Below are 27,167 nucleotides of genomic sequence, written 5' to 3' on the forward strand. Positions count from 1 at the left end.
GATTGCAGTAGGCACAAAGAATCTGTCATATTTGCATTGTATGTAAGATAGTACTGGACAATCAGAGGCAGTGCTTTGACTTACTGCACTATCTCCATGGTTTAGTGCAGGAGTATGAAGGTTGAATTTGAGCCCCTAGACATCATTCAGGCCTGAGGACTTTACAAGGTCCAAGAGTACCAATTTTAATTAGAAGGAATTCTGGCTTATGCACAGCATACACTAGTGTCAGCTGTTAGTTTACAAGAGGCAACAGAGTTCTTTCATGGTTTTAACTAAATGGGGTTGATTTCCCAAAGGCAAATAGGCTGTTCACTTTTCCTTAGCTTACTGAATAAACTATAGCTCTGATGACTTTCATTATCCAATCATGTGCAAGCAAAAAATAAAGTTTCTTTTTTAAATTTTCCTTGTGGATTGTCTTCACCTTCAATAAGCAAAAGGAACAAAAAAAAAACTCTGCAAAGTGAACTGTCAATTTGTCTTTAGGAAATGAACTCCAATGTGTATGTCCCTAAGTACACAGATCTTCTCTGCAACATCTCATAAACACCAAGAATACAATTCACAGAGCTCATTCCTTATATAAAGTGACCTGAAACCTGCCAATAATAAAAGGTTACAGTTTTTTTTTGTAAAGAAGCTGGAAAATGTGAGTTTTGTGTTTTTTGTAATCATTTTAACGACTTATTCTAGTGTCTAGTCCACAGTTCCATTTGATAATCGCTTCCACAACCTAGACTGAGTAAATTGGTTAATTTGACTCTGACTCTAACAAATACAAGGATATCAAGTGGTGCAGCATAAGTACTGATTCACATACGTATATGCGGTTTGGATGCAGTTTGAACTGTGGATTTCCATGCTTTAGTAAGAGTTAATCGGGCTGCGAATAAAATGTGAGCGACCACTGTGCGGGACTGGATTGAAAATACATTCAACGTAAGATTTAACAACGCCAAATGGGAATTAGGAGTTGTGTATACTTTGGACACCCGAGAAATCAAATTAAACACATCTTTCCAGAAATTCCGGATATATCCACATTCCCACAATACATGTAGCAAAGTGCCAATACCACCACAATTCCTCCAACAGGAAGGAGATGCATCAGGATAAACTTTTGAAAGTCTAAATGGGGTTAGATAGCTGCGATGTAGAATTTTTAGGGAGTTGTCCTAATAATTAGTGCATTTTTAAAGACTGATATTACAGGACGAGGCCGCTTGCCAATCCTCTGGAGTAAACGATCTATGCAGATCTCTCTCCCATTTACCCACACACGTTAACACAGAGTTATCTGAATCATGTTGCAAAAATTTGTAGAACCACGATATACCCTTCTTCAGTCCCCATGGGTTTGTCAGAGCTTGCCAGATCTTTGAATCCACCTCCACCCATGCATTGGAAGTGGCACCAAGATAAGCTCGGATCTGGAAGTATGGATAAAGGCTTCCCTTGGACTGCAGAGTAGTGATATCCGAAATAGTATAAAAACCTGCATCTCTCATAGGCTTCGTATTAAGGTTAGGGATGATATGGTCATAGGTTGCCAATGGTAAGACCCGCCTTATTTTGGGGAAAGCTGGAGTAGATTTAGATAGACCCATTAGCCATGCCTCCAAAGTTGCTGAGATCGAAGGAAGATAGGTACGTATTAACTTCGGAGTGATAACTTTTGCAAATAATAATGCCTGGAGGTCTTGAGCCAGGACTGTACTCCTCTCTATTTGTACCCATAACTTATCCGATTGAAGAAACCAATGCTGGAGTTGATCCAATAATGCTGCATAGTAATAGGTGGATATTACAGGGAGGCCCCCTTAGATTTGTGTTTAATGAGAGAGGAAAACGGAATTCTAGGTTTCCTCCCAATCCAAATATATTTTCTCAGTGCAACATCTACTTTACGGAAGTATGAGTGGGGAATGATGATAGGAATTGTTCTGAAAAAGTATAGGAGTTTAGGCAGGATCAGCATCTTAAAGGCCACTAATCTACCCAACCAGGAGAGCTCTGTTTTTCCAACGGCCACCAACTCCCTTAAAAGTGCCTGAAGCAGTGTCTCGTAATTATTCCTAAACATGTTAGAAGAGGGAAAGGATACACGAATACCCAAGTAGTCTAGACTTTTAGAGGACCAGCTATACGGGAACCTATCCTGCAGGCATTGTAAAACTTTCCTCGTTACACCTATAGGAAGCGCACAAGATTTTGTAATATTGAGTTTGTAGTAGGAAACCTTGCTAAACGTATCCAAAGTGGAAGAAATTGTTGTCAGGGAAGTCAAGGGGTCCGTCACAGTGAGGATAACATCATCCGCAAATAGAGCGATCTCGTGAGCCATCTGTGCAGTCTGTATACCGGAGATCAAGGGGTTCAATCTAATAGCTGTCGCCAAAAGTTCAATCACTAAAGAGAAAATGATAGGGGAAAGAGGACATTCCTGTCTAGTCCCGTTGGTAATTGATATAGGATCCAACATAGCATTGGAAGTAAAAACTTGCGCAGATGGCACAGTGTATAATGCCGTAATAGCTGATTTAATGTACCCATGCACACCAAAGTTGCCAAGAGTAGAGTCAAGATATCGCCAATGAACTCTATCAAACACCTTCCCAGCATCCAGGGCCAAGAATACAGTTTGCGAGTTACGGAGTTCAGTGATTCGTAACAAATTAAGCACTCTACGTGTACCATCCGCTGCCTGCCTACCTTTCACAAAACCCACTTGGTCTGATTGGATAAGCGAAGGGGTCACTGGTAATAATCTAGTAGCAAGGATTTTAGCATAGATTTTTAGATCTGTATTCAGTAAGGATATGGGGTGAAAATGTTGAGGACAATCTGGGGATTTACCTGGTTTTGGTAAAGTAACTATAATTGCTTTCAACATCTCAGGGGGAAGGGTCACCGTACTGGCTGCCTCTAGGACTCTTTTAAGATGGGGCAATAAGATGTCTTAAAATTCCTTATAATATTCTGCAGTGAACCCGTCTGCCCCTGACAATTTCCCCGTTGGCAACGCTTTGATGGCGGTTCTCACCTCACTATCTGATATAGGTTGGTTCAGAATCTCCAACCTAGACTGATCCAGCCTAGGTAAAGAGAGACTCTCAAAAAAAGGTCTCAATAAGAGCAGGGGTAGGTTGATGAGTATTTGGGTCATCTTTGAGATTGTACAATTGAGCGTAGTAGGCTCGAAATGCCTCAGCAATTTTGTTAGGATGGAAGACTTTTTTCAGCGATATGGGATCTATCATAGAAGGGATTTTGTCTTTCGCCTGTTTAGTAATAATGAAAGATGCCAACAGCCTACCGGCCTTATTACCCTGGGTATAGTAAGTAGCCTTGGCCCTTCGAAGATATTTTTCATGTTGGAGTAAGAAAAGTTCCCTAAGGGCTAATCTATGAGTCTGTAACTCCTGTAGCACTGTAGCTGACAGACTCTGCTTATGTTGGGATTCCAAACCAGTGATCTTAGCTAAAATATCCAACAGAGCACCCTGTCTGCACTTCTCCCTGGAAGCCAACTGGAGCAGCACACCTTGGCACATGGCCTTATGTGCACACCACACGTTAAATACATCCGTGTCTGAAGAGGCATTCACAGTGAAGTACTCCTGTAATGATTTATAGATATGAGCACGGCTACTAGGGTTGAGGAACATAGAGGAGTCATTGTGCCACAGGAATATCGGTAAAAACTTTAAATTCTCTTTTATACCTTGGGATATGGGCGCGTGGTCTGACCACATCATAGGATGAATGGTCGCTTTGGTGATTTGTTGAAGAAGTTGTAGATCAGTCAGGAAATAATCTATTCTCGAATAGGATTTATGCGGGGACGAGTAATACGTAAAGTATTTCTCTGAATAATGGAGACACCTCCAGGGAACATAGAGATTGGACTCCCGAAGGGACAACGCCATCGAACACCGCACTCCCCGTGACTGCCCCAAAACATCCAATGATCTATGGGCAATAGCATTGAAATCGCCACAATAAAGTAGATAGCCTTTCTGATTTTTTTAAACTTTTTTCCGTAGTGAATTAAAAAACTAAATTTGGTTAGTGTTGGGAGCATAAAGGTTCACAATTGTGTAAAGAGTGTTATTAAGTTTGCACACCATTAATAAAAACCTGCCCTTCCTATCTCTCTCCAGGGAAAGAAGAGAGAATGCTACGGACTGTTTAATAGCAATCAGGACCCCACATTTTTTCTGGGGGCTATTAGCTGTAAACACATGGGGGAACAATTTATGGGAAGAGCGTGGGGCCTTAAGTGCGGAGAAATGAGTTTCTTGCACACAAAGGACATCCCCATGTAGATTCTTTGCCTCCTTCCACAACATACTGCATTTAAATGGGTTGTTAAGGCCATGGGCATTAGTAAATACAACATTCAGTACCATTTTAAAGCATACAAAATAGATATGACATGTTCGCCATCTAGTGGCCTGAAAGATATTAGCAGCGCATCAATGTTAGCATGTACAAAACCACTAACAAGTACCAACTCTCCCTTGAGCAGATGCACAGACAGCGCCGGCAGCATAGACAATTCAATGACCTATAAGAATTCCTGAGATAAAACAGTTGTCGATACTCTGTTAAGAAGATCAGAAATAATAGAGAGAAAATAAAATTGAAAATAAACAATAAAAACAACACACATTAAGATAGAGCAGTTGAACCAAATCACTGCAACAAGTTGGGGGTAACTTCCGGGATCCGCGAGCAAACACACCCGCCAAATAAACGCGGTGCTGGACTAGAGGCGGAGCCCACCCTCGGCCCTATCATCACACAACACTGCTAAATAGCGCCTCATTCTGCTACTCTGTCCCAGTCAGAAGAAACTTTTCTAGGGGAGGATTTATCGGTCGACATATCCCCTTCTTCGGGTACAATCCCCCATTTCTGCGCAAGCTGAAATCCGTCTAATTCTGAGGTGACAGTCAGTGTGCGGTTATCCTTAGATATCAGCAATTTTGTGGGGAATCCCCATTGGTATTTTATATTGTTATTATGGAGTAACTTTGTGAAAGAAATTAATTTTTTACGGGCAAGAATGGTATACTGGGAGAGGTCAGCGAACAAAGATATCCCACTATACGGCGCCGGTAAAAGATTGTGCGTTCTCGCAAACGCCATCAGCGACTCCTTTGCATGGTAAAAGTGGATTCTAGCGATGACATCCCTGGGGACATGGTCAGGGAGAAAGGAAGGTTTCGACAGTCTATGCACTCTATCCACAATCACATCCCTTTCAGACAGACTCGGCAATAAAGCTGTAATTAACTGCTGAATATACAGTCTCAGGTCAGCGGCAGGGACCGTTTCGCTCACCCGCCGAAACTTAACATTATTCCTGCGTGAGCGATCCTCAGGATCCACCATTTTTGATCTCAATGCTTTCAATTCCTCTTCCGCATCATTGTGTGCGTCCACCAATTCGTTGTGAGCAGTCGCAAATTCACCCATCTTAGTTTCCACATGATTGACCCGCTCACCCAGCTGTTCAATCTCTGCATTCACCCGTGTCACAAAACTCATCATGTCCTTGTGCAAGGAACCTTTAAGAGTAACAAGCATATCCTTCATGACAGCGGCAGTTAGAGGCATATTTTCAGCAGGGTAATCTTCCAAACGCTCAACAAACTCTGTGGTATTAGAAATGTGGTATGAGAAAATGAATCCGTGGCATGCTCACCAGTCAGCTGTGGATCCAGGGAGCAGCGCTGTTTTAATTGTGGAGGACTGCCAGCAGGTGTAGTACCTGCAGGTATTGCAGGGCTAGGAGGCTGTCGGCGTGAGCGCTGAATCTCCTCTGCCATATATGGCTGTGGTGAGGGAGAGGGGCTGCCCGCCCGAGTGAAGAACTCCTTTACTTTTTGATCCTGCGCTTCCGCATGTTACCGATCGGGTATTTGGACAGGTGCCAGACAGGGAGGGAGATGTCAACTCTGTCCCTCGTCGCCGTGAGCCACTGTGAATGCTCCTGTACTATGCGGCCATCTCCTTCTGCGGCCGGCCACGCCCCGACTTTTAATTTTTAACAGGGTGAGTGGAACTCCACTTTAAGGTGATATTAAAGGTACATTTTTATTTTTTTTAATAAACATGTTATACTTACCTGCTCTGTGTAAAGGTTTTGCACACAGCAGCCCCGATCTTTCGTGTCCCCCAGCGACGCTACTGGCTCCTACCTTTGCTGAGTTCCCCCATAGCAAGCTGCTTGCTATGGGGGCACTCATGTGTGCTCACTCTCAAGCCTTACTCTGTGTGTCCATTGACACACACAGTGCGCTCAGCCTCATTCCCCGCTTCCTCCTCACTGGATGTGATTGACAACAGAGGGAACAAATGGCTCCTGCTGCTGTTTCTGAGCCAATGAGGAGGGAGAGAGTCAAGAGGGCTGCTGCTTTTGTGCACATCGGGCTCAGATATGTATTGGGGGGGGGACTGCACACAGAATACATAAAGGTAAAACACCTTCAACCTTTACAACCACTTTACAGCAGAACTAAATCCATTGATTTAGCTGCTTCCCAAAACAGTTACATTCAAGGAATGCTGTGAATGATAACTAGCATTTGCTGGTGCTATCAACTCGACTGTCATTGCTCATCACATGTGCAGCGCCATAGCATCTGCAGATCAAACAAAGGCTAAGATGGAAGCTTCCTTGGCGATAAAGGATAGGAGGGTTTTGTTCTGCTTTGACTCTAACTGATGACATGTGTGATTATAGGCAGGCTCTATAGATGAACAGCTGCAAGCTGATAGCTACCCATGATCTCCAGCCACCCAAATAATAATCACCAAATTCTCCTAGACCTAAAAACCTCCATAACCCACTCCCTTCTCCCCAAAATAATAACCACAGGAACTTGAAATATCCAGCAACTGTAGATTAAAGAAGTCTCACTGCTTCTTTTTTCAGCCAGCGCACATTGTGCATTGATATATGGCTGTTTCCCACATGCTGAAATCAACAGTCAGCAGTACTTGCCAAACACATGACAAAACATTCATTGTTAAATGAGGGAGTATACAAAGAAAGAAGACCTTCAATGTATAACAAAGTAACAGTTCCACACAATGAATATTATTAGCTGTTGCACCCAAATGCAGATTTACGGGTACTCTACATAAACAACACTACATATAACCTCACTGTAATATTTAAACATCCATGATTACATCATTCTATTGTTTATTAAAATTCCACTTTGTGACCTTTCACTTCAGTCTCCTATAACTGCAGAGCAGAAGTCCTTTGGAATACCATGGAATCTACTACACCCTGACTTCACTGACAGTTGTAGACAACTAGACAGGAAATGACAAGGAAAGGAGCGCAAGTATGGGATAAGCAGTTACAGTGTTACAACAGTGAACTTTTTTTTTTTTTTTTATTATTATTATTATTATTATCCCAGAAGTCTCTCTCATATTTTTTAACCTCCCTAGTGGTCTGATTATTTCAGATTTTTGGTGCTGAAAGCGGTACCATTATTTTGCATGGAAATATGTAGTTTTTTTATTGTAGGCTGTAATTTTTAGGAATAACTCACTGAAATCTGTCCGAACAAGAGTCTATTAAACATCCCGGGTATGATAAAATTTGAAACACAAAATCATAAATTATAATTTAATAAATAATCCTAAAAAATAATAATATAATAATAATACATTTAATTCAATAATATAATCAAACCAAAAACACTGAAATTTGAAATAGAGCGCCAAGTTCACACATTGCTGAGCAAAGTTGCAAAATCGTTTTCACTGTTTGATGACGAATTTCTGATTTACTATCGCTGTTCTCTAGCTGGTCTAAACCCGCTTTTGACCTGAAGGGACACTTTTTGGACGCCATGGACTTTTCTCAGTTTCCAGGCAGAAAGAACAGACAAAATGCAGGCAAGGCACAGGACAAAGCACTAGGGACAAAATGTATGTGAAATGGGTTGAAACAGCAATGTTTTGCTATGTAAAATATGTTTGGAAAAAAATGACATTTTTAAACATTTTCAAATTTCCCGCCGCCGGTGGCGCCCGTACGTCCCGACGTCACAGGGACCGGAACACAGAAGCCGGATGCCGGCAGAGATGGCCGGGGACGCTGCAGGGGACACATCGTGGGAGCAAAGGACAAGGTAAGCTCTGCAGGGACTCCCTATGCAGCGCCGCATGGTAAGCCCGAGTGTAGCTCGGGGTTACCGCTTGTGGCACTGACATTTTACCCCGAGCTACACTCGGGAATACCGCTAGGGAGGTTAAACACCCAAGTCTTTCATATTGACTTCATTTGACAATGCAACAAAAATTGTTTCTGCTTTTACTTCTGTTTCCATTATACTTTACAGCAACTTTAAAGCGGACCTTCACTTAAACTGAAAGTACAGCTCATCCCTTTTCTTCCCTCTTCCTCTAACAAAAAATGTTTTGTTTTTTGGGGGGGTACCTTTTTGTGAAAAGTACCCCCTTCCACTTCTGTAAGGGCTCATGTACACTGCAGCTGACAAACTCACGTTCAGGAACTTTTCTGCGTTTTTTTTCAGCAGCCCCTGAACTCTCCCTAATGTTTTCCTATGTGTCCATGTAGACTATGTCGTTTACAGGCAGTTGAGTTTACAGTCGTTTTTTTGAACGCACCAAACTTACATTCAGGAGTAGATTTTATCAGCATTTCAAACGCCAAACGCTTGTAAACATGTGTAAACGAGGCTATCCGCATTTATAAGCGTTTGCATTTAGAAGCGTTTTTTTAACAGTTCCATATCCAAGTGCTGTCCAGAGCCTTTTTTCATCATCAGAAATGCATGCAAAGCGTTTTCCATGTCTTCAAATGGACCTAGTACAGCAGCGCAGTCAGTTGCAGGTTTTGCGTGAAGGAAAAAATGGTAGAACGCGCTGCATTATGCTCATGAAGCATCAGGCCAGTAACTTATGCACAGCATTAGTGAAAGGCCTGCATGACTGGGTTTGCTGAAGCAGGGCTGTGGGTGAGAAAGGGTTAAGTGGGGTCATGTTTGAATATTGACAGCCTTACCTTATTAGAGGATCATGGGGTGTGGTGGGGAGGGATCAAGCCAGGCTGGAGAGGGGTTTTGTGGGAGGTGGTATTCCTTTATCACTATTCCCAGCACGGGTAGCGTTGGAGGAGCTTCTTCCACCATCCCACTTTTTCTGGTTTTAGTTGGGCAGTTACTGCTGCTCTGTTTTTGCGGTTCAGGATGCTGAAATGGTGTGCTTTGCTTTGGGGGGAATTTTTCTTTTTTGAGTATTGTCATAGCAGGGGGCAGAGGTATCAGGGTTTTTTGAAGGCGGGGATGGTAAACCGTTTAAAATAGGGTTGGGCCCGTCTTTGGTATGGGTGTACCTTCCCTAATAGGCGCAGCAGGAATGGGTTATTGGATTGGTGGGGCTGTATCGGATGGTGATTCAGGAAGGAGTTGTCCCCGAGCCAATGTATGTGCGGCTGGGGGCCTTAATTTGTAAAATGGTATCAGATACAGCCGGGTATTTCGTTTTCAGTGCCTTCAAAAATCTATCATTTATGGTAAATTTTTGTTATGGTTTTTTACATACAATAAAAAAATGTATGTAGTATTTGGTATTGATGTTATTTAAATAAACTGGCTGCTATGGCCATTTAAATTCCAAAGTGTATTGTGTTTTTTATGATTATGTTAGGTAGGTGTGGGTGGTGGTTATAGAAGTGTGGTTGGTGTCATAGAAGCTGAGCTATAGGCAATACCCCAGTCATGGGATCCATAGTGAATACAACCAGAAAAGACAGGTAATCTCAACACATACTGATCTCTCTGTTTCTGCTTTCTCTATTTCTCTTACAATGTCTGAAATAGTTATTTTTTTACTGTTTTTCAGTGCATTCTGGGAGTTTTGGAAGGTATCCTGATGTTATCATTAAAAAACGCTTCTAAATGCAAATGTGCATAAATGCGGTAACAGATGTTTTTTAACCTATGTTTTCCAGCAGTCAGTTTCCATTGTTCAGAAGTGTTTTCCAAACGTCCTGTGTACATGAGCCCTAATACTTGAGCTTGACCCAACATCTATAGTAGCTGGCAAAAGGATTTGTATTTGTCTGTCCAGTCTGGAGATTTACACAGCTCTGTCTGATAGTGCAGATGACCTGATTTTCTCTGCTGCAGTTAAGGAACATTTTCCTATGGGCAATCCGATCAGGTCGCCCTGTCACTTTTTCAAGCGATCCCGATCAGATGGTCCATGTATCCCGATGGACTGGCGGGTGTAAACTGACTTCTTTCCATTTACATCTGCCTACCTCCAATCCATTCCGGTCCACTGAAAAAAATGGAAGGGAATCTGTCCCCCTCCATCAAGACCACGGGTGGCAAACTGGTAGCCCTCCAGCTGTTGCCAAACTACAAGTCCAATGAGGCATTGCAAAATTGACAGTTACAAGCATGACTCACAAATGTAGAGGCATGATGGGACTTGTAGTTTCACAACAGCTGGAAGGCTGTCAGTTTTGTAGAGGCAACTTTGGGGATACCAGGCAAACTCCAGACACGCACTCGAGGAAAACAAACCTTTTATTTAACCAGCGCTGGTTAAGACTTAGGCTATGTTCACACTAGCGTTGTGTGCAGGCAGCAGAGAGGCGTTTGGGAAGCGTTTTTACCGCTTCCCAAACGCCTCTGCCAATTCTGCACATTACAGCACATGGTGCTGTTCTAACGGGAGCATTTGCGTCGCGGCAAAACAGACGCCTCTGGTCGAGTCAGGAGGCATTGAAGCCTCCTATTCTAGTCTATGGTGCTGCTCCGCAAATGTCCGGCCGGCGTTTGCGATGCGGTTGCAAGCGGTAACACCATTCAAACTGCATTATAGGCGTTTGTGGGGCATTTTTAACGCTCTGCAAACACCTAGCAACTTCCGCTAAACCACGCGTGCAGCGTTTGCCGAGCGTTAAAAAATGCTTCGTAAACGCCGGACCAACGCTTGCCAAACGCTCTAGGGGCGTTTGGCAAGCGTTGGTAAAACAGCCAAGTGTGAACGAGCCCTTAGCCAGACTCATGTCTGCAAAGCGAAGTGGCTTCAAAAGCATCTCACAGAGTATGCATATTAACAATTATGTCACAATGCATATTTTTCCTATTTCACTTTCTGTACATTCAAATGGCTTTCTAAACTGGGCAGTATATGGCCTTGAATTTCAGCTACATATAAGGGTGCTAGCTACAGGCTGGTACACATTACTTTACAGGAAATAAGGGAGGGCGAAAATGAGCTGAAAACCTTGCTTTGCAAGAAGAGTCTGCTAGAAATGTTAAAGTTTAAAGGGGAACTCTGCAATATTTGGGTGCTGCCACAGTCTGACATACCTGATCCAAACCATTCCATTGTAGCTCTGGCTGTATGTTTAGGGTCATTGTCCTGCTGAAAGGTGAACCTTCGCCCCAGTCTCAAGTTGTTTGCAGACTCTAATGCCGGCCATAGATGGGTTGTTTATCGGCCGAATTTTTGTCCGCACGAAAAATCGGCCAATATTCACGCCGTTCATCGGTCATGCTGGAAAATCATTGGTGGCAGCATCAGCAACGGGGCCGACCGATTTATTTTGTTTATCAGCTGAAAATTCGGCCGATAAATGGCCCGTCTATAGCCTGCATAACAGGTTTTCTTCTGAGATTGCCCTGTATTTGGCATGAACAAGAACACAATAGCTCCACAGGAGGGTTTCCCCTGTCAACACTCTATGTGAATCAAGCAAAAGAAATTCGGTCCATCTATGGCAGCCTTAATTCAAGTTCATCTATTCACTGGAAAGTGGTAAGAGCCACAGGGCTAACAGCTGAAAATATAAAAGGAGTTTTCCACTTTGAGCAAGAATGCTTAAAATTATGGGGCATTTATGCCAGGTGGTATTCCCCCCTTACATAATTAATTTCCTAAATTCTAGTGTAGCCAAAACACCAGAAGTTCAGAGCAATACAGCTCTAGTCAGTAAAGCCATGTAATGTATTGCAGAGTGGACCCTGATCTTTTTTTGTGTTCAATAACAAGATCGATGTCATTATAGAACATAACAGTATAGCACCCAAGTACAGTTCACCAATCTGCATTACACTTTTTCTCTGTTTACTGTACTTCTTGTATGTGGATTACCTGTTGACAGGCACTGAGTAACGAGCCTGTAATAAAGTAATCCATGGGCATGTTACTCTACACTGGAAACACACAGCACAGAGGAGAGGCGGTGGCTCTCCATGGGAACACCCATATTTTGACTTTTTGGCCAGGGTGGAGCTAAAGCCATCAATGACAGTGGTAATAATGGGTTATGATTAATAAGTAGTTAGTAATCATTTCCAAACACTAGCACAGCTCTAAACAGGACTGAATGCTACATGCACCGGGTCCTGAGGGAGTTACAAATTATTTTCAAGTTGTAGTGATAATTCTTGTTTAACCACTTTTCTACTTTCCTACTACTTTCTACTTTTTTTTTTTTTTTTTTTTTTTTTTTTTTACACAAATGTTAAAATCTGCACTTTTTGCTTGAAAATTACACTAAACCACCAATCATGAAAGCAGAGACCCTGTAGAACAAAATGGTGGCAGTTACAATTTTTATGGTGCACAATGTTTGCATAACTTATTATCAAAACTATATCTTTTGGAAAGAATACACAAAAATTAATTTTATTAAATACAAGTACAATATAATATCCAATTTTTGGAAAACGTAAAAGATGGGGTGCATTGAATAAATAGATATCAAACATGTTAGGGTTGCATCGAGTAAATAAATACAAAACATGTGAGGAATTAAAATTGTTTGCACCCGCAAAATGGTAAAAAATGACGGTATCCAAAATTGTCCATAAACTACACTTCAAAAGCCATTAAGGTTATCAATTTAGAGTTAACTGTGAATGATGGTCCTAGAATTATTGTTTTTGTGGTGATACTTAACATGTGTACACACTATGCATGAATTAGCATTAGCATGTGTGCAGGGGGCAAAAAAAAAAAAAATATATAATTTACATTTTTTAATTATGCACCTGCAAAATGATGGAAAACTACACCCTACAAGTACATCTATCCGCAAATGGTAAACAATAACATGCATTATACCAATCCTTTAACATATATATATATATATATATATATATATATATATATAAAACCTAAAAGTGCAAAATTCTGTATTATAATGTCCCACACCATACGATGAATAATAAAGTGCTTGATGTAGTGCTTAGTAATATATTTTCCTCCTATTTGGTTATTTCAGTGCTCCACCACATGTGCCACACCAATGAACTCAACACAGATCTATGACCCTTATTTAAAAGGAAGGTCATAAATGCTTGTTATCTCAGGATCCTGATTCAGCTCCCTGCTGGTATCCTTCCTCTCTATGGATCTCTTCCTCAGAATGGCATACAGCTCTCCCTCAGTAAAGAATCAGTGTATGCCAGAAGGCAAGTAATCTCATAGAGTAGTATTTAATAAAAGATAAATAATCTTCTAGGGTAGTATTTATTAAAGGATATGTGTTCATTTCTATTTGAAAGCAGCAGCCTCCTTTCACCAGAGGAATACCTTCTTTGTGGTCACTCTTGGGTCACAGAAAGACCAGCTGGACTCTTTGGCCACCAGGTTTTGTTGAGTTCACCAGACTTTATTTCAGGGTTATGCCATCTACATGTGAAACCTCAGTTTCTAATTATGGCCCTTTCCCCTAAGGCTGTAGGTGCCTTGTGAGCTTTACTCTACGAGGCATCTGTTTCACAGATCTGCAAGCAACTACCTGGTTATCTACTCTTAACTTTACCACGTTTTACAAGGTTGATGTTATATCTTCAGGTTCTAGTTTTGGATGCAAGATCCTTCAGGTGCTGGTGTAACATTCTCACCTTGGTGAAGAGTTGTTTACAAGTTAGTGGTATTGTGCTCTTCTCTATAGGCACTCCTTTTTGACATCCCAGTTATAAATAATATAGAAAGTTGTGTCCATCAATGAAGGAAACGGAAAATAGAATTTTTTTTTTACTCCCAGTAAAATACTTTTCTCTGAGTTCATTGATGGACCCACACCTCTGTTGGCTGTTTTCCATGTTGGAGTGTTGGAGTGTTTTCCTACTTTTGTTCCTAGTTGTTCACTAATTGAGATCTTCAGAACGTGAGGGGTGTTGATCACCATGCAACTTTGATGTACTGTACAAGTGACATACTGTATGATTTTAGAGTGTGAACAGACTGCATGTAGAGGTAACAAACCATCTAAGGCTAGAGGAGCAGTGTCACTGATTGATCTTCTGGACGAAGCCACCTAAATAGTTATCCACTATAACTCCTGGGAAACATAGCTGTTACTGGGGCCAGCTGAAAGCAAAACTTTCTCATCCTGTGTCTACCACCTTTGGAGATCACAAGGATGGAACAATGGACAATGAATACCTTTTGGATGACTTGTTTGACAAGCCTTCATTAGTCTCACAAGCATGAATATGATTTGCTGGGACCCACCTGATGGAAGTGTTCCAAGAATAGACGGAGGCATAGTGTGATTGTGTGTATGAGAGGTATAGTGAGAATAAATATGCAAGCTGTGGAATAGACTGACTCTTCATAAACCCTTATTTTAACATCTAACTGTCCTTCATTAAAAATCAATTAAACCCAAAGCACAGCACATTCTACAAGGGGACATTGTCACCAGCAGAAGCTGCCCCTAGGCTGAGTTCTCCTGCAGATGGTAGTATAACCCAATCATGAAGAACAGAGAAAGCTGTGTCCAACAATGAACTCAGATACAAGGATTTTATGGTGAGTATAAAAAATCGAAATTTTTTTCAGCTCAGGTCCACTTTAATACAATCGGCTAGAAACATGCAACATTAATGTTTTGTTTTGAGACATTAGATAACTGCAAGATGTGTAAGCAACTGTCACAAAGTTGCGTACTTACCAGAAACCAATAAATATTCATGAGTGTCAGTGCAAATAGCAGAACATTGAAGAAGAAATAAAAAGGGATGTCTGGATTAGACTCAAGGCTGGAACAACATGTGACATAAAGCACTTTCATAGGAAACCAGTAGAGTCGGAACCAGAACCTGTAGGAACAGGAATGTGACACTATGTAGAACTATATAAATAATGAGATATTTAGCAGCTGATGTTGAGGTCACACATACAACAGGTTACAAATGTATCACCTTACCAGCTCACACTAAATAAGACAGATCCAATATCTGTAATGATGCTGTTGACTCTGTGGTAGGTTCCACCTCTTGTTTTGAAGTAGACGTTTAGTTTGGAAAATTCTAATACTATGTCATTAATGTCATGATGAAAAAGGACCAGAATCCCAATGTTGTGGTACCTATAAAAACAGGTGATAAATAAGATTGTCATCTTCTGTGACCATACTATCATTATCAGTACAGTTTTAGTTAAAATGGACTGAAAGTAGCCAGATTTCTTAGTAATGTCTTGTACACACGATGAGAAAATCAGATGGAAAAAAAAACCATTTTAAGAGCGACTGTCCGATAATCTAATCATTAGTACACAGGTTTTGAGAGCCAATCGTGACAGTTCATGCAAAATTATCCAAAAGGGCAAGCGCAAACATTTTTTTCGTAAGATAACAGAACGGACGATTTTCATTTAATCAGTAGATTGAGTGACCAAGATCACGCATACTCGGACATAAAAGAATACAGTACAACACAAAACAATACATTCCGGGAAGTTGTATCCTGTCTTATAAGAATTTTCGTTACTCTAGTAACCTATGCGTTTTTGATATGAGACTAGCATGCAGAAGAAAAACGATGATCATTCATTAGACATTCTCATCGTGTGTACTAGGCTTAAGGGTAAGGAAAAACAGAGAAGATGGTTACCTGATCTGTCTTTTGCTTATCTCATGTGGGTCTGGTGACACAGGTAGAAAATTTACAGTGAACACAGTAGGCAACTGAACTAAACGCAATTACTGCATATGTATATGGATAACACCAGAATGTTATCTATGCAGATACTGCTTGCTTTCAGTACATGGAATAGAGATCAATAGATCAGATCCAAATTAAATGTTAATCACTTTGTATATATAACTATCCTGCATATTGTAGATTGATCATTGCCTCATTAAGTTTTTAAGGGCTTGCCATGCCAATAACATGCCTTTATACAGGTCCTGATTCAGTAGCAACAATGGTGCCAATTGACTTCACACATCTATTCTCTATCCCACAGTATAGTCCTCCTTGAAACTGTAGGAGAGGGCTGATTAGGTATCCATGTGGCTAGCGTAGGTGATCATATGCTGTTTAAGTCGTTGAAGAAATTTTAAGGTGCCACATTGTAAATATTTGCCTTCTGTGTCAGACCATTGCACATGTTCCTAAATGTCACATGGAATGTAATATATAAGTGCTGCAGTTCACAGAAAATTATAACTCAGCTTTATATCCCTAATTATCAGGTAGTGATCCCATGCTGACGTAGACAAACAGTAATTGTGAAATGCAGGGATGGACACATTTCTCCCTGATAAAACAGGTCATGCTAGTATGGCTTACTGTAAATTAGATCACTCATGTCACAAAATCTGCATACATTAAAGCCCAACTTCCGGCATTGCAAGTTCTATGTTTTTTAACAAATATTTAATTAACACAATTAACATATAAATAATGTAATTCATTTACTACTGCAGAAGCTCGCTAAGCTCAAATGCAAGATTCTGATCTGTACAGAAGGGAGTCACACTTCTGGCTCCTCACTGTGTAAGAAGGGACCTTGTAGTCTTACAAGATCACTGCACCACTGAGGAGCCCGCAGAAGTACAGGGCTCTCCTTAGCACTGCACCTGCCTGAGCCCACGCAAAACTACTGCCCTGCCCACCATGTGTACAGTTGGTGAGCTGTACCCCAAGGCACCATCCCCCTTGTCCTCTAGTGGTCAGGAATCACACTTTCGCAAGGCCTTGTATTCTGACTCCATGGTTCCAGGCTATGGCTCCGACAATCTCACTGAGCACCTAGGTCCATGGTCATAGGGACTCAGGTCACCCGCTGTCTGTTTTGGTTGAGGTATATTCCTCTCGCACACCATACTGAAATTGACCATGTGATGGAAAGGGTGCTGCAACAAATCCCAACTGGTCACGGTGTAAAACATGGATAAAATACATTCTATTTGTTGTATTACCACATAGAAAAGCTATGTTGAGGTGTCCTCACTCAGGACAGGACACTTCTTCTTTGGACACTTCTTTCCACTGGCCACAACCACCATCAACTGGCCTAACCAGGTTCTACCCCATCAGTGGGTCGTATCCATCCAGCCACCTACAGCTGTGCACTAGGCCACTTCACATGCTTACACTTAGACATCTCTTGTGAATAAAGTCACTACTGTCAGAAACAACATCCATGCCTTTTACCTAATGTTTGAAAGGTACAGTTCAATGATGCAGCCTTACATTCATAAGCTAAAATAACAAGAAAAAAAGTAAGTCTTTATCCAACTTCAGTGGCATGATCTAAGTTCCAATCTAAGTTCTTACATTCATGGCCGGGGGGGGGGGGGGGGGGGCACTTAGAAAATGAGCCAAACTCCAAGGGAGGCCCACAAGGAGGAAGCCAAGGACACAGTCCACTGTCCTACACTCAGTGATGTACACTCTGACCACACTAAGCTTCACCCACTATTTATAAGACGTCCTGCCAGAGAGGGCTGAAAGTCAATAGTGAGAGACCTTCCACTCTATCATAGTGAGGAGCAGACTAGTATAGGAGCAGGTTAGTGCATCCACACAGCAGCTTTTACTAACAGGTTCCTCTGAAAGAGGACTGAGAAGTGAAAAAGAGTCCTTATCTTAGGCTGCTCTGTTTAGTCTGATACACAATTCTAAGTCTTTTTGGAACAACATGTCCTAGAATTTATACTGGAACTATTAGCTCCACAAAGGAGAGGAGACTGGAATATGAGATTTGTAATTCCTATCTCGCTACTGTCATTGTGATCATCATCGTGGATCATTGTCAAGATCGTCCATTTGTTGCCTATATAGTGTCATGATTTCTCACTTGAAACTCTCATTATGTTACAATTTCCCATTTGTTGCCTGCATATTGTTAGGACTGCCTATTTGTTGCTTCTGGAATTTAAAGAGTAACTCCACTTTTGTTGAGAAAAAGCTAACCTCTTTGGGCAGCCAATCTACATTGCAATGCTTTTAACAATCTGTGCTGCAGATTCCTATCTGTTTCTGCTCTGAAAAAAAAGCTGTTTGTCCTTTTGATACCGATCCTGAATGGGAGTGACTAATTCATTTCAATCAGCTGGTACACTTTCAGGGTTCTGAAGAGAAAAGTTGCAGTGTCCGCATCCCTTTAGAAGTGATTAACCCTTAGGGAGTATATCACCAAGAATGGCCTATTTGGTGCAGAGGATGCCTAGACTGACTCATATCTCAGTGCAGAGTCCTTCACCCAAGTAGGAAATTACATTTCTGGGGGAGTTTTATAAACCAACGGTATACAGAATGCCTCTAGGTCTCCATATTGCATTTATATATACAGAAAATTAAATCATTGCGGTTTGAATAAGAAACGTAATTTTTAATAACCCGTTCAAACTAGAACGTAGTGCGTGAAAGCTGCATTTCTATGCGGCTTTTGCACCGCATTCCAATCTTACTCCCCTTGCCATCAGCTGGGGGTGTCAGTGGAAAGTTAACGACACCCCAAACACAGGGCGTTTGCCCACACCAGCCTGAACCTGTTCACAAACAAATCTGCATGCCTCCATAGATAATTTACACATGGGCAATACTGGGAAAGTAAATGTTAACACATCTTTTGTATTTTTCAGTGAAATCATATACTTGTTTTGACTGCATCATTGACACTCCGAAATGACCACTCTCGCTAGTATATACTGCTCTACTTCAGTTCATGTTTTCTCTGCACTGGCAGTAGAGTTTCCTGTCCTCCGCTGAACTGGTATTGATCACCAGAGTTTAATGAAAACAAATGGAGCTGCTGTCACCCTTCTAATGAAAACAAATGGAGCTGCTGTCACCCTTCAATACAAAAGACTGACAGGAGATCCAATTTCCAACACCTGGTAACCAGGGGCATAACCAATATGCCTCTGCTGGAAAGTCACTGTGCGGCATACTGACTTTCCAGGCGCTATCTCAAAGGTAGAGTTGTACCTAAACAGACCATACTGTATACCATTGCCCCAAAATATTTTTAGAAAACGACAAATTGAATCTCATACCTCTTACAATTATACACAAGTAAAGACAAATATATAAAGTATATAGCCATTTTTTTCCTTTCAGCTTGTCATAGCTGAGCAGGTCTATGGATCAAAATTATAATATGGTTTAGGGGTTTCCCTTTCAGCATCAGAAACTGGCACAAAATTATTAACCTCCCTAGCGGTCTGATTATATCCATATTTCTGTGCTCAAAGTGGTACATTTTTTAGCATGGAAATATGTATTTTTTTTTATTGTAGGCCTGTAATTTTTAGGAATAACTCACTGAAATCTGTCCGAACAAGAGTCTAGTAAACATCCCGGGTATGTTAAAATTTGAAACACGAAATCATAAATTATAATTTAATAAATAATCATAAAAAATAATAATATAATAATAATAAATTTAATTAAATAATAGAATCAAACCAAAAAAACTGAAATTTGAAATATAACGCCAAGTTCGCACATCACTGAGCAAAGTCGTTTTCAGTGTCTGATGACGAATTTCCCCACGAATCATTATCACTCAATTCTGCAAGTGATTATAATTTACTATCGCTGTTCTCTAGCTGGTCTAAAACTGCTTTTGAACTAAAGGGACGCTTTTTGGACACCATGGACGTTTCTCAGTTTCCAGGCAGAAAGAACAGTAAAAATGCAGGCAGGGCACAGGACAAAGCACTAGGGACAAAATGTATGTGAAATGGTTTGATACAGTAATGTTTTACTATGTGATTTTAGTGTATTGAGTGAATCTCACTTTTACAACTTTCAAATTTCCCGCCAGTTCCGTCCCCGTTTGTCCTGACGTCACAGGGAACGGAACCCAGAAGACAGATGCTGGCATCCGCCCGAGGACATTGCAGAGGACACTGCAGGAGGGACATCGCGAGAGCGCAGAACAAGGTAAGTGAAGAACAGACCCCGGAGCAGCGCTGCATGGTAAGCCCGAGTGTAGCTCGGGGTTACCGCTTGTGGTACTGAAACTTTACCCCGAGCTACACTCGGGAATACCGCCAGGGAGGTTAATGGATTATATTTTAAAGATTTAAAGCCCAACTCCAGGCAAAAATTAAATTTAAATAGTACATTGTGCATCACTTTACTCCACAATGTTGATTCCAAACGTGTCTTACTAAGCCATCCTGCAGGGTAGTGAATCAAAGTCACAATGGGGGTCATTTACTAAAGTTGCATGGGGCAAAATCTGGTGCAGCTCTGCATAGAAAACAAATCAGCTTTCAGGTTTTATTGCCAAAGCTTAATTGAACAAGCCAAGGTTAGAAGCTGATTGGCTAACATGTACAGCTGAACTTGCTTTTGAGTGCTCCAGTTTTAGTAAATGTCCCCCAGTTTCCTCTATGAGCAAAGCTAATATCCTGCCCTGGGAATCAGATATGTTTGCTTGCTCATTATCTTCACTGGGCCATTCATCACCCCCAGGAGTTCTTCTGCCTCCACTTTGGGAGAGGAACTGGTGTGTGTCACATCTACCAATGGGAGACATCACACGGACAGTGATGTGGATACTTGAAGAAGCACCCCCCCCCCCAACTAAACAGAAGAAGAGAGAATCATCTGGCCAGCAGCATCACATGGATGCAGCTTCAGGTAAATAAAATGGGCATTTGCATAGTTTTTTTCATACCAAAGCTAGAGGGTGGGTTTGCTAATATCCTGGAGTTGGGCTTTAAACATTTCTGCCATCAGATACTGTAAAATAGTTTTTGATTTAGACTACAGTCCTTAAAGGCAAGTACACCTAGATCTGTCCTGTCTGAATACAATAAATAACACTCTATTATTCTATTTCTTTTAGACACGCAAACTTTATACACATTCATTTTAAACAAAGTTTATTAGCCAAATGCTATCACTGCCTGAATAAATCATGCAGTTGGGCAGGGCGGCACCTTTCTATTCCTGACACACAATTCCTAGAAATGCAAGCATCAGCATATGCATTTAGTTTAATTGAATTTATGATCACCTTAGCTATTGCAATAGAATGTGAAACTGTTGGTCTAGCTGTCTCTGGTTAAAGCAACCCTGTTATTATGTATCAAAATTCAAAATAGTCACACCTGGAAAAGTAACAAGTAAATAATTACATACCTTTCCCACTGCTCACACCATCCCATTGACACTTTGTGAGAAATCTCCAGTTGAAGTCAAAAGGAAAACAGTTATGAACCTCAGGGTCCCCTATAGTGCTCAGTGGACGGAGTCCTATAATGTGGAGGTCAGAGGGAAAAACATCTGAGTACTGTCTTAGATTGTAAGCTCCAAGGATCAGGGCCCTCCTAACCCTCTTGTATTGAACTGTATTGTTGCTGTATTGTCTCCCGTTATATTGTAAAGCACTGAGCAAACTGTTGGCGCTATAGAAATCCTGTATAATAATAATCTTAGATTGTAAGCTCCAAGGATCAGGGCCCTCCTATCCCTCTTGTATTGAACTGTATTGTTGCTGTATTGTCTCCCGTTATATTGTAAAGCACTGAGCAAACTGTTGGCGCTATATAAATCCTGTATAATAATAATCTTAGATTGTAAGCTCCAAGGATCAGGGCCCTCCTATCCCTCTTGTATTGAACTGTATTGAACTGTATTGTCTCCCGTTATATTGTAAAGCGCTGAGCAAACTGTTGGTGCTATATAAATCTTGTATAATAATAATCTTAGATTGTAAGCTCCAAGGAGCAGGGCCCTCCTATCCCTCTTGTATTGAACTGTATTGTTGCTGTATTGTCTCCCATTATATTGTAAAGTGCTGAGCAAACTGTTGGCTCTATATAAATCCTGTATAATAATAATCTTAGATTATAAGCTCCAAGGAGCAGGGCCCTCCTAACCCTCTTGTATTGAACTGTATTGTTGCTGTATTGTCTCCTGTTATATTGTAAAGCGCTGAGCAAACTGTTGGCGCTATATAAATCCTGTATAATAATAATCTTAGATTGTAAGCTCCAAGGATCAGGGCCCTCCTATCCCTCTTGTATTGAACTGTATTGAACTGTATTGTCTCCCGTTATATTGTAAAGCGCTGAGCAAACTGTTGGTGCTATATAAATCTTGTATAATAATAATCTTAGATTGTAAGCTCCAAGGAGCAGGGCCCTCCTATCCCTCTTGTATTGAACTGTATTGTTGCTGTATTGTCTCCCATTATATTGTAAAGTGCTGAGCAAACTGTTGGCTCTATATAAATCCTGTATAATAATAATCTTAGATTATAAGCTCCAAGGAGCAGGGCCCTCCTAACCCTCTTGTATTGAACTGTATTGTTGCTGTATTGTCTCCTGTTATATTGTAAAGCGCTGAGCAAACTGTTGGCGCTATATAAATCCTGTATAATAATAATCTTAGATTGTAAGCTCCAAGGATCAGGGCCCTCCTAACCCTCTTGTATTGAACTGTATTGTTTCTGTATTGTCTCCCATTATATTGTAAAGCGCTGAGCAAACTGTTGGTGCTATATAAATCCTGTATAATAATAATGTTAGATTGTAAGCTCCCAGGATCAGGCCCTCCTAACCCTCTTATATTGAACTGTACTGTTGCTGTATTATGCGCTATATAAATCCTGTATAATAATAATAATCATAATAATGAGGGACCCAGGAGATTGACACTCCTGGAAGTGTTGGTTTTCCTTCAGACTTCAGACAGGTTTTTCTTGCGATAAGAGCAGCATCCTGGCAGCACAGGATAGGTAAGGTCACTTGCTTCTTTTTCAGGAATGGCTACAATTTGATACGTAATGCAAGGTTCACTTTAAAGAGTCAGTTCACCCAAAGCTGATATTTACATTTTTGGTAGAAGACTGAGTGCTGAGCCACCCAAAAATGTCTTATAATACTCAGGAACTCTGTTGGTAAGGTATTTGTGCTTGTGTTTCTGGGTCTGCACATCTGGCCATTACGAGGTGTTCCCACTCTCTGTTTGATTCTATTTATTTTATATTATGGAGAATGCAGCAAGAAGAGCTGGAACACACAAAGGTAAGTAGGAACACCCACAACTCCTAGATGGAGAAGACAGTCTAGAAAAATGGCAGTGAAATTTCCCTGTTGGAGTATCCAAGACTTAAAGTGGTAGTAAAGCCATATTTTTGAGAAATTGCTGACAGGTGTCATGGAAATTTTGTATTGTTGGTCGAACTTTAAATGTGTCATGTATTCGTGTTATTCATATGTCTCTCGTGTGGCTTAATTAAAGCTCTGAAGGCTGCAATTGGGCCATGCGCATGTACAATGTATGTATTACAGTACTCGGCTTGGTAATGGATGAGATGGCAGATCTGCGCTTATAGACCGGCGTGTATACCACCACGGCATTCCATGCGAATGCCGCTGTCAGTAGACCGTGGGCCTGTATCCACATATCAGCAGCATGGTACCACGTGGGCTTCATAACGCAATGCGCAAGCGGTGTGAACTCCACGTGTAGGCTTATGCATATCTTACAACCCATTACCAACTTGAAACTGTATCTGGGATGGATGTGTTTTAATAAAGATCGTATCGGGCCCATCCAGGTACAGACTGATATTTTTAGAGAGTGCTTGTACAGAGAATGTACATACCAATAGAAGATAGTAGGACAGGAAATATGACCTCAGATGGCTCATAGGGGGGAAGGGGAGGAAGTCTGCTGACCTCAGAAGGTTCATGGGGGAGGACCAGTGATAGATAATAGCAAAGGCTATGCTCCAATTGGAATGTACATCCTCTGTATAAGCAATCCCCATTGTATTGTTCGGTGGGAGGGATTGACTTTATTCATGTGGGGGGCATGTGTGTATTCTTAATAAAACAGAGAGCTGAGCCTAAAATCAGCCTTATGTGAGTTGCAACCAGCCTTAGAGTGTCGTGTGATCATTCCAGGGTAACGGAGCTCCATCACCCACAAATTCAACAGAACCAAAGTATTTGGATGGGCAGGAATCGTGTAGTTTGGCTGCAGTCGTGGTAAGCGAGATTCGCACAGCTTTATGGGGGATTTCTGCGCATCCAACTGCGAGTACTCACGGTAAGGAGAAATTCGTTAAAGCGAATTTCCAAGACAGTTTGGCGAGCCTGGTGGATACTAACGCGTATTCTTGCGTAGCTAACCTAGAACGAGGGGGGAATGGCCATCATGAACTAGCAAAAAGTATGCCGGCACATTTCAGGTCTCTCTGCCATTAAGAGGATCGCTTTTTGCGTGTTCGTGTGGCTGATTTCGCTCTCTGTTAGCTAACAAGAAATACCGCTTAACAAGGACCTCGTTTTTTGTCCTAAACTCTTGATTTGTGGGTGAAAAGACGAGGGTTTGTCTCTGCTGAGAGCAGCAGGGGGGGGTGGGTTTTGGTTGGCTGGATTTGGTCAAGTTTAAAAATCTTCCAACCAAAAATTAAACGGGTATATGTTTTAGTGGGTAAAAGTTGTTGCATAGTGTTAGGTAAGTATTTGTGGGCTGTAGGTACTGTGGTGATTGCTTTACCCCCCTCCACGTGAGGTAATTATTACAGTGCTGAAAGGCTTAGGTTAATTGTTAACTGTTGTAAGATCTCTGTGTGTATGTGATCTGTACAATGTTTTGTGGTATTACTGCTCCCAGCAAGCATGCAGCAGGGGGTCCTTTCTGTTACATGTGCATGTTAGTGTGATATGTTGGTGTTTTATGTCCGTTCTGTGATTGTGCCCAAATTGTGTTGTATGTGTGCTTCATATTGTTGTGTAATTGTCCAGTGTATGTTCTGTCCAAACGTCTGTTTTATGTAAGAGGCAATTTTGAGGCTAGAGGCTGCCGTGTGCTTCCCTGTGGGGGGCCATTCTAGTGTTACCATGTGCTTCCCTGTGGGGGGTCATTCTAGTATCTGCCATGTGCTCCTCTGTGGGGGGTCATTTTCTTGACTAAACCACATGGACTCCTTTTGTTTGGTGGCCATTTCGTTGGCTACCAAATGTGCAGTAATCTCTATGCAATGTGCATGAAGTTTCCTATATGCATTTGACCCATATTGTGTTTTTAATCCAAATTTTTTACAGTTTCATTTGTTTGCTTTTAGCTTTAAATTTGCGTATTGCCAGCCAATTTAAAGTGTATTAAGCGAGTTTTCCCTCACGTGTTCCACATTTATTGAGCGCGGTGTAGTCTGGGTTTTTGCACATAGATTTCTTGTATAGTGATTATGTTTTTCTTGTGTTTTTCCTGTTAAAAGTAGTTCCTTATTGTAAAGCGGGTTTGTTTTAAGCTGCTGTGTCGCGTGTTTCACGTCCAGCAGACTTTTTGTGTAAACGGTTCTAGGTGGTTGCAGTAAAGATTGCGTGTATAACGTGGATCGTTTAGCGGTGCTGATAGGAGTGATTTTTGCGTCAGCAACAAGGTTACTTTTGGCGCAGTTTTTCGGTTTACCTCTGTGTAATTGTTTTACTGTGAAACGTCCCATGTTTTTCATAAGGATCCACTTTGTCCTTTTTAACAGTTTTTCAGGTTGAAAAAGGGTTTTTCTGTGTGTATTAGGAAAGTTTTTTTTCTTTTTACACAAATTTCCTAAAGGTCAGTTAGCAGGTTTCTGCCCAACCAGTGACCCCTAAGTAACATCCAAGAACCCCTCTTTTTGTTTTGACTTGTGTTAGCTACTGTGTGCAGGGAGAGAAAAGCCACTTTCATCATTGTGCGGTGTGGCCTGCCAAACACAGTGGGTGATGAGAACCACATAAATTACGCTGTGTGAGTGGGCGGTCCAGGGAAGTCCTGGTCACCACAAACACTTCGGGTGGTCAGGATCACACAAATTGCGCTGTGGGAGTGGGAGGTGTGCTCTCAGTCTGACCGCCACTTGATGCGCTTCGGGTGATCGATAAGTATCACATAAATTACGCTGTGCTGGGAAAGTGGTGGAATCAGGCCTCTCGGTAGGATCCCACCGAGTGCTCCAGGGGGTAAACAGGTACCCGGACGCGGGATATATACCAGTGACTAGTCACGATGGGCAGTAGTCAGTCCATGAAGAGAGAGGGGGAACCAGCCCTCTTCAGGGTAAGGACAGCTGCACAACTGATGAAGGTGAGTTTGGGGGGGAAGTCTACAGAACCCCTCAAAAGGTGGAATAAATGGTCGAAGGGTACCAGATGGGAAATTCCCCGGGAAGGTACATTTGACGCATGGAGGTGGGAAAAATTCATCTCTGAATTTGGACCACGGATGCAGGCGTCAGAACTAGAGATCGCACAGCTATGGCTTCACAGGTCAATCCGATTAGGGAAGCAAGGCATACATAAACTGGTGTCTGTCCGGAAGAACCAGGTGATGTATACCTGGCCTCCAGAGGGAATAAAACAGGAGGATCCAGTGTCAGAGGTGGAGGAAGCTCTTTCAGGGCTGACTCTACTAAGGCAGGCAGGATCAGGGTCTGCTGGGGTTCCCCAACAACCAACAGTGGCTGAGATAAGTATAACTGCACCTGTCTCTTCTGTTAGTGACGTCACTCTTGACATACCTTCTGTGTCTTCTGTATCTATGCCTCAGCCTCTGCCTCTACCTCTCCCTTCTCCCTGCTTCACCCCAGCTCCTTCTGTTTCCAACTATGAAGCCTTCTCAACAACCGATTTGCAGACTATCTGTGAATCAAGGGGAGTAGACACCCGGTTAAAAAAAACAGGGCGGATTGCATCAAAGCGCTACGAACCACTGATCAGACCCCTGCCCCCCAGCTATACCCTGATCTGAGGGACCTCAAACCTGAAGGTGCAGTAAGCGAGGTGGTTAATCTAAGCCCACCGATGATGCTGGGTCAGCCCTTGCACTCTTCCCGGACCGAGGCCTATCCAGTCAGGGTGCAGCAATTTGAAGGTCCTCCCAATGCAC

General features: G+C 41.7%; 1 protein-coding gene across 1 annotated transcript in view; it reads right to left on the minus strand.

The window, feature by feature from the left end:
- CERS1 (ceramide synthase 1) overlaps nucleotides 1–27,167 on the minus strand; it is a 91,008-nt gene that overhangs the window by 15,230 nt on the left and 48,611 nt on the right. The window contains exons 4-5 of the mRNA XM_089670793.1: nucleotides 15,242–15,403; nucleotides 14,987–15,134 (exon numbers count right to left, since the gene is read on the minus strand). Coding sequence (XP_089526919.1) covers nucleotides 14,987–15,134; nucleotides 15,242–15,403 — 310 coding nt within the window. The remainder of the gene's footprint in view (nucleotides 1–14,986; nucleotides 15,135–15,241; nucleotides 15,404–27,167) is intronic.

This window comes from Staurois parvus, unplaced genomic scaffold, assembly GCF_062004578.1.
Source record: "Staurois parvus isolate SC_StPar_1 unplaced genomic scaffold, SC_StPar_1.0 ptg000096l, whole genome shotgun sequence".
NCBI lineage: Eukaryota > Metazoa > Chordata > Amphibia > Anura > Ranidae > Staurois > Staurois parvus.